The sequence below is a fragment of the Vigna angularis genome, chromosome 1 (assembly GCF_016808095.1).
Source record: "Vigna angularis cultivar LongXiaoDou No.4 chromosome 1, ASM1680809v1, whole genome shotgun sequence".
Lineage (NCBI taxonomy): Eukaryota > Viridiplantae > Streptophyta > Magnoliopsida > Fabales > Fabaceae > Vigna > Vigna angularis.
The window spans coordinates 13717128-13730566 of NC_068970.1; the positions used below are offsets into that span (position 1 = coordinate 13717128).

Genomic DNA, 13439 nt, shown 5'->3' on the forward strand with positions numbered 1-13439 from the left:
GCCGTACATAACAATTCGTCTAATTGTTTTGTTATTATAACAGTGATGAAACTAAATCTAAGATCTCATTTATACTGCCTAAACTCCTGAGCGAATTAATCCTCGTAACAATTTGTTTAGAGTGAAAGAGTTTTAGTCATATTCTTGGTAACCATATAAATGTATCTTTGAGAAGTTTTTTACAAGTTGTTACTATGGGCTTATAACCGACCGAACGGTAAAGGTGCATAAGAGTTGGCCGACCGATGATACCTCTCAGGTCAATGAATCGATCGGTAAAACCAGCCGTTAAGGTAATCAATAGTAATAACTGTCGGGGAGTTAATGAAAATAATTGTAGTGAACTTAGAGCTCTGATAACTAATCTTGATTACAAGATTACTACGCGAGGTCACTGACTTGAGTGTCGGAGTGTCTTTTGCCGGCACCCTCCCCCGCGGCTTGGACAAGGAGAAGAGAGAAGACAGCACAACTGGACATCGGAGCAGACAAGTTTGAATGTTTTGGATTAGGGTTCTAAATCCTGCCGAAACACAAGTGATTAATTAGAAGAGACATTTTAAAGTGATATCATGATGTATTTTGAGAATGATTCGTTACAAAGACTAAACAATTTTAACCTCCATAACATTAATATTATCTTGAATTCAAAATCTTAAATGTTGTATTTGGATGAAGTAATTTAAGAAAATAATTTATTTATTTAGAAAGGTTAAAATTTTTTAAACTAAAATAATGTGTTTGGACAAAGAAATTAAAAAAAAAATTGAAGAATTTAAGAATGTATTTCAAATAAATAAAATAATAGAATTTGAGATTCATTTAAAAAAGGAAATTGAAATTCTACAAGTTGTGGAATTCTTTATTAGTTAGAGTGATAAAAATTCCCAGGTCCAAAAAGTGGATTCATATCGACCTTCAACTTGAACTGAATAATTTCAACGTCTAGTTCAAATCAACTCGACTTAACTATGAGTCTAGACCGACTTGATTTGTCTTTCGGTCAAAATTGACTAGTCTTTATTTATAGTCAGGAGCGACTTGTCTCAACCTTCTATTTGGCCGCCTGAGTTTGACATTCTACCTAAATAAACTCAATTAGAACCTTCAATTTGGTTAATTGAGTTTGACCTGAATAAACTTGGCTTTACTTTCGGCTCAAACCATTTAGTCAATTGAGTTTGACATGAATAAACTTGGCTTTACTTTTGGTCCAAACCTACTCAACCTGACCTTCGTGGACTTACTTGATTTGACCTTTGGCTAATGCCAAATTGTCTCAAACTTTAACTGACTTGTCTCAACTGTTAGCTTAAATTTCAGCCAATGTCAACTTATCTCAACCTCTAGCTCGAGTCAACTGGTCTCAACCTTTGGTCATACTAACTTAGCTCAACATTTGATTTGTAATCCCAAGTAATTTTGCACGGGTGACATGCATATAATTCTATCATTAATAGTTTGGTTCATTTCCTCTACAATCTTATTGTGTTTATTTGTATTTGAAACTTTTTTCCTAAACACGATGTCATGCTCCTTGCAATAATGCTCAAAAAGACTCATTTGTTTGTCGTTGTTATCTAGTGTAACACATTTTAATAATCTATTTATTTCTCTTTTAATGCTTGCATGTAAATGTTTAAACACATTAAGTACTTTGTCTTTATATTTTAAACAAAAACCCAAGCTTTTCTAAAATTGTCATAAATAAAAGTGATAAAATAAAAGCAACAACTAATTGATTTAGCATAGTATAAATATAAATATGAATTAAATTCAAGATATATGGTCTTACAAAATAAGTGTGAAAATAATTAATAAGATAATTGTAATCCCTCAAAATTTTTAATGTAATTGTATGTCATGACAGTTAAAAAAGAAAAGTAAAACAAAAGATTACAATAATAAATATTGAAGTTATGCAAGGACTTAAAAGGAGGAGGAAAGGAAGAAATGGAGAAGATAAGGCAAAAGAAAGCAAAAAAAGAGAAGGGAAAGAGAAAAAAAATTAAAAAAGGAAGGGAGAGAAAAAAAAAAGAATTAGCTCAGGTGTAAGAATTTGTCTAACATTTTTCAAATAGAGCTAACAACCAATATTAGTTTCCAAACAGAGACATAAACAATAACAACGTCACCATCAAATACAATTGCAAGAGTGATGCAATTGTATATTATCTTTTATTGTTATTATTTCTTCTATTCATTTCGTTTTTCTTAAAAATCCTTTACTCTTTAATAACGTGTCTCCAATTATTACAGTAGAAATACATGACGTTTTTGTTTGATCTTGACTTGTTACGATCATTACACTTATGATAATCTCTAAACATGTTTCTTTCTTTTTTCTTCCTTCAAGATTGTCATTGACCATGTTAAAAGTTAGTTCTCCATTAGAAGTAGAATTGCTTATAGATACTACTAAAATCTCTTAATTGTCTAATAATACTAGTAATAACAATACTAGTAGCTCATCATGTAACACAATCTTCATAATGATCAACTGACTTACCAGATTCTGGAAACTACTTAAGTGTTGAATCACTAAATATCATCCTTGTATTTTAAGTTTACTAACTACCTAATAAAGAATATTTTATCCAACTAAGTTTTAGACTAAAACAACTCATTTAATCTCTTTCTTATAAGTTAGAATCTCACATAATACATGATAAACAAAATTATCTATGCATTATTATATCATGTCAATAATCTTCCTATTTATCTCTTCTTCCAATATCTCTCAAATTTATATTGATTTAAAACATTATTTCTTGATAGAATGACACAAATCTTTACAAAATAAAAAATCTTTTATATAAAATTTCCATTATAAATAATTGATAAAATCCAATTTAATAATACTTTCAAAATCATCACTACCTTCCATCTTTAAAACACAATACAAAGTTCCTAACTAAAGCTTTGATATTAGTTGTTGAAAAAATGACACAAACAACAAGTGAAAATAATTCCTTATTTAAATAATATACAAAACAATGAAATATACTAACTAGAAAAGAGAAAAAATAATAAAAACAACATTCTTTTAATGTAAAAACACTAAATAGAAAAAAAATTATGAAATATATCACTAATAATAATTAATAATTTTTTTTGAACTTTCAAGAATCATGAGAATGGAACAACCCAGGTTACGGGACAGAGTTTTAATATTCCAAAACCGAGACTTGAACAGAGGGAATAGGTTGAATTTACTGGTCCAACCGTATTATGAAAACCAGAGTAAGATGATGAAAGCGTTTAGCTTAGCTTAGCGAGTTGTAGTGTATCTTAATAGAAATAAAGTGATATATGTTTAAAAGATGGATAAGCCGCTTATTCTCCAAGTCTTCCTCAATTTACTACAGAAAAAAATAATCACAGAAGATCATATCCACATATTTATATTAGCCAAGGATGGAAAACATTTATGTTTATATCCTTTTTCCGAGGGCGATAGTTCTCTAAGTAAGGAGTATAGTCCAATCAAATCTAAAATGTAACGTACTTGTAATAATAATAGTAATTTATTAGAATTTTAGAAATATATTAATTAATTAATTAATTAATTAATTAATTATTTGATATGTGTAAAGACTTGAAAAGCTAAACATGTGAGAAGAAGATTCCTTACAAAAACGGCATGAATAGATTTATGCGTATGCTAGTTGAACACGACTCTGTGCAAACAAAATGCATAAAATGGATGTGGTCGGAGCAGAGTAGGTTAGGGTTAATAATAAGAATAGCACAGTGGGAAAGAAGGGAGTGAGGGCACATAATGAAGATTGGCATTAGCCTGTAGAGCAAGCGCCACGTGTAAACAGAACAGAACAACAATAGTTGAATAGAAAAGGCCCAAACCCAAAAACCTCGCCCACTGGTGACGTGTACAGGTAATCGTAGCCTCCCTATATAACCCTCCTCTTTTCCGACCCATTCTTTTTCGTTCTCATCCATTTCTCTCCTCTTCTCGCGTCTCACTTTCCACCGATTCACTTCTACACACTCACTCACTCTCTCCGATTACACCACCGCGCCGCGTAACCGTTTAGGGTTTCTTCTCCCAACCTCGCTCCTCTCTGGATCTTACTCACTTCCCCTCCTACGTTTCGATTCGCAAAATCCGGTTGCTTCTCCTGTCTTGGCTCGAGATCCGGGCCAAGAACAGAAGAATCCGATTCCTGTTTGCACTTTGTAGTCACTGGTTTGTCTTCTTTACTTGTTTATCTTTCTCTTTTTTCGTTTTTGTTTCCGTTTTTTATTTGATTTGCTATAGTTTTTCTCATGTGATTCATTGGCATGCTTATGTTTGGTTTATTTGGTATTGAAAGTAAAACGAGAGGCTCTGTTTGTTTGGCGTTGATATTGTTAAGTGACCTTGGCGAAGACGGAAATGCTTTATGATTACGGATGTGCTTTATTTTTTTTCTTTTTCTATCCGTTATTATTTCTTGCAGTTTGTAATAAGTAAGTTGGAGTTAATCGAGAATATTCGATATTTAGTATTTGGTTATGTGCATTGTTTAGTTGAGAGTGGTTTTCAATTCGTTGCGAAATTGCCGTTGTTTTGAACTGAAGCGCGCTTAGTGTATCGTTGTGAAGTGATGGGATTAACTGAAATAGCATGTCTATAGGTTTGGCTTGTTTTTGGATTTTTGTTTAAATGGCTTCGAGCGAGGGGTTTCTGACGGACGGGCAGAGGGAAATGCTAAAAATTGCGAGCCAAAATGCGGAGAATCTGTCTTCGTCTCCAAAATCCCCGTCGTCCTTGATTTCCGACCATCATGTGAAAGCCCCAGCTGGTGGTAAGGCACAAACCTCTGGGATAGCTGTGAGGCATGTGCGTCGGTCACACTCAGGGAAGTATGGGCGGGTGAAGAAAGGTGAGTTAATGTCCTTTACATGTTTTGTTTTGAGTGGATTAGCATGCTATGTGTATCACGGGTACGCTTGCTCTGTTGAGTTAATTACATCATATATAGGCTTAGACTTTTGAATATTTACTCAGTAAAAAAGGTCAACAGGTCTGGGTTTTTGAATTATTTGTGGGATTTAGCTTGCTTGAGAGATGATTAATTTTTAATTTTTTGATGCTGCGCATGTTTATTTTTTCTTGGCTAATACTTTGTTTGCTAGTCCTTGTTAAAAGTTTTCTAATTATGGCTGTAGGTTGCTAAGTATTAATTTTATAAGTATTAGGATCTAGCTGCTGTGGTTTAGCCTTCCTTATGGGGCCCGATTGACAAAAGAAAGTTTTTTTGAACTTTATGCACAAATTTTAAAAGTGAGGTGCCTACTTGACTATGTTACTTGCTTCCAGGATGCCAGTCTTTTATATTGTGAGGAGACATGAATGCAACTCAACAATAAAATATCATTAGATTTTAACATTGAATAAATATATTGCAATTACATTCAAATGTTACTAAATTCCTCCTACATTTATCTATTGCATCTTATTTTGATAAACTTTTGTATACCTTGTGCTTTTTATTCATATCTTTAGCTTTTGACCTACACTCTAATACAAACTACAAAATCATAAGCTGGAGCTTCTGAAATAAAGAATGAGACTTTCACAAATTTGTAATTTTAGAATAAATTACAGCCAATGATACTTGTGCTTAAAAAGGGGTTTTGCTGGTATCTTCGTCTTGATACAATATTTATTTCCTTTCCCTTCTGCAGAATTTGGGGCTGATCTCATTTTACTTCTGTTAATTAATTAAAATTTCCAACAGCACTGGCCTCAACTATCTCAGCTTATAGTTTTACTTGTTTGGATTATGCTTACTTTTAGAAATTTATCATTTTCCCTGGATTTCTTGGAAGTTTTTTGTGGAGAAAAGTATTACGTTAGTAGAAATAAGTTTTCCCTGACATTCAGTAATATCTTTGGTATGAATAGAATTACAAAATGTTACCTATATTGACTTTCATTAACTAAGTAAAAAGAAAGTGGCCTGCATGAAATGACCGAGTGAACTCTTTTTTTTTCCTGCATGAAATGTATTTCTTTTAATTTTGTGTTGAAGATCATGATATCAGTTGGTGTGATTTGAGCCTTTCCTTGCTTGCAGCTTTCTTTTGCAGTATCAATATCTGATGATAGAATCTGCTTTTGGGTTTATTATGGTCTTCATTTGGTAATTTAATTCTCTTTATCTTGGGGATGCAGATGGTGCCGGTGGTAAGGGCACTTGGGGGAAATTGCTTGATACTGATGTTGTTTCTCACATAGATCGGAATGATCCAAATTATGACAGCGGCGAGGTAAACTTCTTTCTATGTTTTGTTGGTTGTTTGTGACAACATTTATGATACAAAATTAGATGCTTGGAAATTTGATAAATGCTTGTAGTAGTGGAACTTTAGTTCCCTCATTCCTTTTTCCTTAATTTCTTTTAAACTGTATTTGATTCCTGCTTTACTTTTTCCAATTTTTGCGTGGATATTACCAATGGATTGCATAAATAAGCTCACAACACAAATTTGTTTACATACTCTTACTATTTACAGGAACCCTATCAACTAGTTGGATCTACTGTTACTGACCCCTTGGATGAATTCAAGAAAGCAGTGGTATCCATCATAGAGGAATATTTCAGTAATGGGGATGTGGAATTGGCAGCATCCGACCTCAGAGAACTTGGCTCAAGTGAATATTATCCATACTTCATTAAACGCCTTGTGTCCTTGGCAATGGACAGACACGATAAGGAGAAAGAAATGGCTTCTGTTCTACTTTCTGCATTGTATGCTGACGTCATCAGCCCTGCACAGATCAGGGATGGGTTTTTTATTCTTCTTGAATCTGCTGATGATCTTGCTGTGGATATACTGGATGCAGTTGATATCCTTGCATTATTCTTGGCACGGGCTGTTGTTGATGACATTCTTCCTCCAGCCTTTCTTGCCAGGGCAATGAAGGCTCTTCCAGAGTCTTCCAAGGGAGTTCAGGTAATCCAGACAGCTGAAAAGAGTTATCTCTCAGCTCCACACCATGCAGAGCTTGTGGAAAGGCGATGGGGTGGTAGCACTCATATAACTGTTGAAGAAGTGAAGAAGAAGATAACTGATTTACTTAGAGAATATGTGGATAGTGGTGACACATTGGAAGCCTGTAGGTGTATACGTGAGTTGGGGGTTTCATTCTTCCATCATGAGGTTGTTAAGAGGGCTTTGGTACTTGCCATGGAGATTCGTTCAGCAGAACCTCTAATGTTAAAATTATTAAAAGAAGCAGCAGAAGAAGGACTTGTTAGTTCCAGCCAAATGGTGAAGGGTTTTTCTCGTTTAGCAGAATCCCTAGATGATCTTGCTCTTGATATTCCATCAGCTAAGGCACTGTTTCAGTCATTTGTCCCCAAGGCAATATCTGAAGGATGGCTTGATGCTTCACTTACCAAACCTGCAACTGAAGATGGTGAAATACAAGTTGAAGACGAGGAGGTGAGGAAGTACAAAAAGGAATGTGTAACTATGATTCATGAGTATTTTCTTTCTGATGACATCCCTGAACTGATTCGAAGTCTTGAAGATCTTGGAGCCCCTGAATATAACCCAATATTTTTGAAGAAGTTAATTACTCTGGCTATGGACCGAAAGAACAGAGAAAAGGAAATGGCATCGGTACTTCTATCCGCACTTCACATAGAGATATTCTCAACTGAGGATATAGTTAATGGTTTTGTCATGCTTCTGGAAACTGCGGAAGATACAGCACTGGATATACTGGACGCTTCAAATGAGCTTGCTCTGTTTTTAGCTCGGGCTGTTATTGACGATGTATTGGCCCCGCTGAATTTGGAAGAAATTGGCAGCAGGTTGCCACCAAAATGCAGCGGTAGTGAAACTGTGCGTATGGCTCGGTCACTCATAGCTGCTCGTCATGCTGGAGAGAGGCTGTTGAGATGCTGGGGTGGAGGCACGGGATGGGCTGTGGAGGATGCGAAGGACAAGATCATGAAGCTCTTGGAAGAGTACGAAAGTGGAGGGGTTGTCAGTGAAGCTTGCCAATGTATCCGTGACCTGGGAATGCCTTTCTTTAACCACGAGGTAGTGAAGAAAGCATTGATTATGGCCATGGAGAAAAAGAATGATCGAATGCTAGATCTGCTGCAGGAGTGCTATAGTGAGGGCCTGATCACCATTAATCAGATGACTAAAGGTTTCACCCGAATAAAGGATGGTCTTGATGATCTGGCTCTGGACATTCCAAACGCAAAGGAGAAATTTGGCTTCTACGTGGAGCATGCTCAGTCGAAGGGCTGGCTTCTACCATCATTTGACTCGCCTACTACAGATGCCTAAATTAATCATCCCGGGCACCAGCTTTTGAGACGTTTGTGTCTTGTTGTTTCTCTCATGTATGTTGTCCTTTAGCTCCCCACTGAGTAGTGAGTTTGGGTGATGGATAAATTTGGGACACTTGGACTTCTTCTGGTAATCCTTTTTTAATGTTCTTTTCACTTACTCTTTTTACCCCCCGAATCATCTCACCGACAGAGTTACTTATTATCTCAGCCATTGTATAAAGTTGGTCTTATTCCATTAACAGCTCCTTAGGATGATGATGATGATGATGATGATGCATCAAGAGGTAATTTAGAAGGGCATATATTGTATTTTTCAGCACCGATCTCGTTTTTTCATGTAGTCAAATCTTCGGCTATTGCATCGTGGCGGTAGAAATTGTGTTTAAATTGATTTTTGTCCAAAATGATTGTAGGACTGCATCAGTAAATAAGTTATTAAAGTATGTTATTTTTCTTTAGACGCAAGATATTAGAAGAGGGACTTTCGCAGAACAATCAAAATTCATTTTATTACGTAATTATTAAAATCGATTTTTGTATTGTATCTATTCATGTCTCATTATAATGCTAACTATACTGTAGGTATACAATAATACAATTAATGTTTTAGTAAGCAGCTATCAATGTACTAATGCGGCTATTAAGTCACTATCACCGATCAGAAGAGAATTTCTGTGGGAAAGACATCTTTGAGACATTCCTACTCTTTGACCTTAAACATGGAGGAAAAGCTAAAACATTAAATTCTTAATAAGCACTATGAAAGACCCTTAACACATTCCTGGTCTTACAGTTGAATCATTTCACCAACACTTTACGAAAAAAACTTGTTCAATGTCTTTCAAGGCTTGTTATAAAATTATGATCCGAATAGTATAAATAAAAAACGGCAAATGATTAGTTTAATTTTATTAATTGTACCTTAGAGTTATAATTTCATTTTTAAAAGAACTTCTAAATTCCAAAATTATAATTCTAATCTCCAATTCCTTTCTTTTGTGTGTAAGGTGTACTTAGCTTCCAAATTAAAGTGTCTACATTCGCAAAAATCTAAAAAAAAGACTCGTTTTTCGTAATCGACTTGTAATGGCCTTATTTTAAATCGTAACTGTTTCTTACGGCATATAAATAGGAATTTTAATAAATTGTCCTATCAGGCGGCTACATCAAATAATAATATTTAATTTCATTGAAGGGATAAATACAAGCAGTTGGAAAAAGAGAGACTATGACTGTGGTAGAGGTGTCATGTTCACTTGTATTCCGGAAAAGCTTGTATATTTTCTTAATTATTAATTGAAGAAACAAGTGAAACATAAAATAAGGAGGTTGGCTGATGGGTTTTCTTGGTTAATTGTTGGGTTTGTGCGCCTATCATTACCTAGCGGTTCAAGACAGTCTTTGTCCTAAATCTACTGATGGGATATGTTTCGTGGTGTGACACAGTGTTGTGGGATAAGAGACTAATTTCACAGTCCCTTCGTCATCATGTGTGACAGGAACCAACCTACCTTCATTATTAGTTGTTATTTATTACAGTTCGTAGCAAGTTTTTTCATTTAGAATAAAAGTTGTGTCTGATTGCGTAACCATGGTTTGAGACTCAAGAAAAATAAAGTAGAAACACAAGTTGTACAGGAAAATGGAAAATTGATTAATGAAAGAGATAGGAATAACACACCACTTTTGAAATGGAATCTCAATTGATAAGTACAGGGATGATTCTTTACTAGAAAAAGTTATCCGGGATAAGATATAAAACAAGAGTAAAACACTCTCAAAACAATCAAACTTAAATCACAAATTCCATATGCATTTAAACAATCAAGTGTAAGTTTATAAAAGAGTTGAAATATATAATTTTAAGCGTCAACACGAGAGTAATCATAACACTTAGGTTATGTTTTTTTTATCGTACAATCTCCTTCCGAGCCGATCGTCTGAGTGCGCCGTCAGCCTAATTAGTCTAGCCGATTGGTCGAATCAACCATTAGGTCAATCATTCTGGCCAACTCTCCTGATGTAAATGATAAACGACTCATTAAAGCTCTTAATGGAGAATTAAAGTATAATTGGGCCATCATCAGGCCCACGAAAGGTAAAAATCCATTACAACCCGTATAAATAAGGTCTCATGTATGACTTCACACGAGGATGCAATATATACATGCATTACTTACCGTTCGGTTACATTACTAACTTGAGCGTTGGATCGTCTTTAGCATTCACCCAGTCTTCGATACTACCAGAAATGTTTTAAGGGACCTCCACGTCTCGACCGAAACATTCGGTCCTCAACCTAGAGTATGGAGTAGTGTCTGTCCACCCTAAGCCTCGTTCGTCCGTCCCGTCTTTAGCCTTCACTCAGTCTTCAATACTATCAAAAATGTTTTAAGGGACCTCCACGTCTCGATCAAAACATTTTTGTTTCAGAATATTTAAAAAGATTTGTAAGAGGAAAGGAAATTCGCATCCGTACATAAAAAATGAAATGTGGAAAAAGATGTCAGGAAAACATATGAGAATTATATTGTTGATGGGAGTGGACATGGAGTCTTAACTATCTACGGGGGAGAGAAAATCGATTTTGATGTATTGTGTTAGTTATGAAATTGTTTATAAGGATGTGAAATTAATTTTAAGTGTACTGAATAGCAGATGGAATCAATTTTGAATGTTAAAAAGCGGTTAGAAGAATAAATTCTGATTGAGTATTAAAAAATGACTGAAAAAATTGATTAAGAATATTAAAAAAAAAAGGTTGAAATCAATTCCCAAAATTTGAAAGATGATATAATTTTAATGTTGTTAGAATCAATTCTATTATAATCGAATCCAATTCATACGATGAGATTATCACTAAAAAAGTGAAATAACTATATAACTAACTATTTTTCCTGATTTAAGAGTGCAACTACTTCATAATGACCACCATCCATTAATAATAGTTATAATAGTATAAAGATACTTAATTATCTTCTTTAATATAGATATTTCATATAATTATTCTAATTATTTTCAGTAGTAACCACTATTTTGAAATCTTTTTAAATAAAAGTACCATAAATTTCATTGTTTTCTCTTTTTCGTTATCTCGGGTTTGTAATTTCTGTTAATATTAAAATACTTCTTAATGTTGCTTTCAATATTTCTTATTTTAAATATTAATATTAATGATAATAATAATTATAATAATACAAATAATTCTAATAATAATACTTCTACTAATAATAACATTAATATTAATAACTACAATTAATATTAATATTAATACTAACCATCATTTTACTAATAATATAAAATAAATTATCTAAGAGAATGTATTTGAAATTTATTCTCATAATTTTTTTTATAAACTTTAATTTCATTTTTCCTATTTTAATTTTTTTATTATAAACAAAAAATTTAATTATATTTTAATATAATTTTCATTACTTATATTGAAATTTATATCACATATAAAAATACATAAGTAATAACCTATTTTTATCAAGTAAAATATTTTTTTAATTTATCATACCTACCACATTATTTTCTCGTAGACTTTTCTTTCAAATATATTCATCAATTCTTTTAAATTCCTTAATCCAAACAAATGGTTTGTCAATCTTTTCAAATTCATTTATTCTCAAATTCATTTGTTCTCTAATTTGTAGAAATAATATTTTTATCTCATTAATTTGATGATTAATAGAGTTAATTTGATTAATAAAATTTAATTTTTAATCATGTTTAGCACACTTGAATGTGACATATTCAAGCAGGTACATTAAATATATGCCTTAAGGTGTTAAAAGAGATTTTTCATGTATTGTTTCTCTCATTAATTTTGTCAAATACACCTATAACAAACATAAAATATAATTATCATCATTATATGCATTTAAAATACGGGTTTGCTAATATCTAGGTAAAGTCTTTTTTTAGTTGATATATTTTAATAAAGTGTAGCAAATGGACAAAAAAATTTCCATTCAAAAAAAACATATTTTAAATCAAAGATATTTTAATATTTAATTTAAAATAAAAAAATTAAAGTTAGTTATTTACGATTTAATAACTATCTTTTATTTTAAAAAAAACTAATAATCATGTGGCAACAATCATAGACGATAAATATTAAAATTATTAAAATATCCTTGTGTTTAGAGTATGTTTTTATTTGAATTAAATTTTTTTTTCACTAAAATTTGGTACATTTGATTAAACTCTACCAACTAAAAAAAAGATGTTATGTAAATTAGCTAACCTTTTACAATAATATGTAAAAACAGTTATTTAAAAGTGACATTTAAGGAAGTTAATTTAAAAGATATGTATCTGTTTTTTTTTTCTATTCTTCCTTTGTTGTAATTTTAGAATATTTGTAATTTTTTTATACTGCTAAAATATTTTATAATATTTGAAATTTACATGTTTTATATTTTACCAAATTTCTTTTATTCTCATGAAAGTTTTAAAACAACATTTTTTTAATTTTTTTTCTGTCATGTTTTTTTATTTATTCTCGTTTTTTCTTTGATTTTTTTTCTTTATCTTTAATAAATTTATCTCAAACCCTATTTACATCATTTTAATATTTTTTGTTAAATATGTATCATATCCTAGTTACAATTTTGCACAAATTACTGAAAGTTAAAATATTTTTTTAAAATATTGATTATTATTTAATTTTTTAACTTATTTAATAACTAGAATTTTTATTTATATGATAAAATCTAAAAATGACTTATTATCATTCAGAGTTTATTTAATAATTAAAGTTTTCAATTAAGTAAATTATAATAATTTGGTAAATTTATTAATCATTATATTCAATCTCATATTCATCTATATATGAAAATATTCATTAAAATAATTTTAATTTTAAATATTAAGAAGGTGGTGATATTAACATTTTTAAATTTTTTAAAATAATTAAAAATGTCAACTAACAAAAGAATTTATACAAAAGGAGATAAGCAATTTTTGTTTTTGATCTCATGGAACCAAAATAAATAAGTTCATAAATATTATTTTTAAAAAAATAAATAAATAATAAATAAATTCATATTTTATTTAATTCAAAAAGTGAAATAAATATTTTTTACATTAATTTTAAATATTAATTAAAAATAA

General features: G+C 31.6%; 1 protein-coding gene across 1 annotated transcript; it reads left to right on the top strand.

Annotated features, from left to right (window-relative positions):
- The first annotated feature begins 4637 nt into the window (after positions 1-4637).
- On the top strand, positions 4638-8637 carry LOC108345357 (MA3 DOMAIN-CONTAINING TRANSLATION REGULATORY FACTOR 1). Its single transcript, XM_017583959.2, has 3 exons — positions 4638-4886; positions 6182-6276; positions 6523-8637. The coding sequence occupies exons 1-3, from the start codon at positions 4667-4669 to the stop codon at positions 8314-8316; spliced, it is 2109 nt and encodes a 702-aa protein (XP_017439448.1). The 5' UTR covers positions 4638-4666; the 3' UTR covers positions 8317-8637.
- Positions 8638-13439: the final 4802 nt, after the last annotated feature.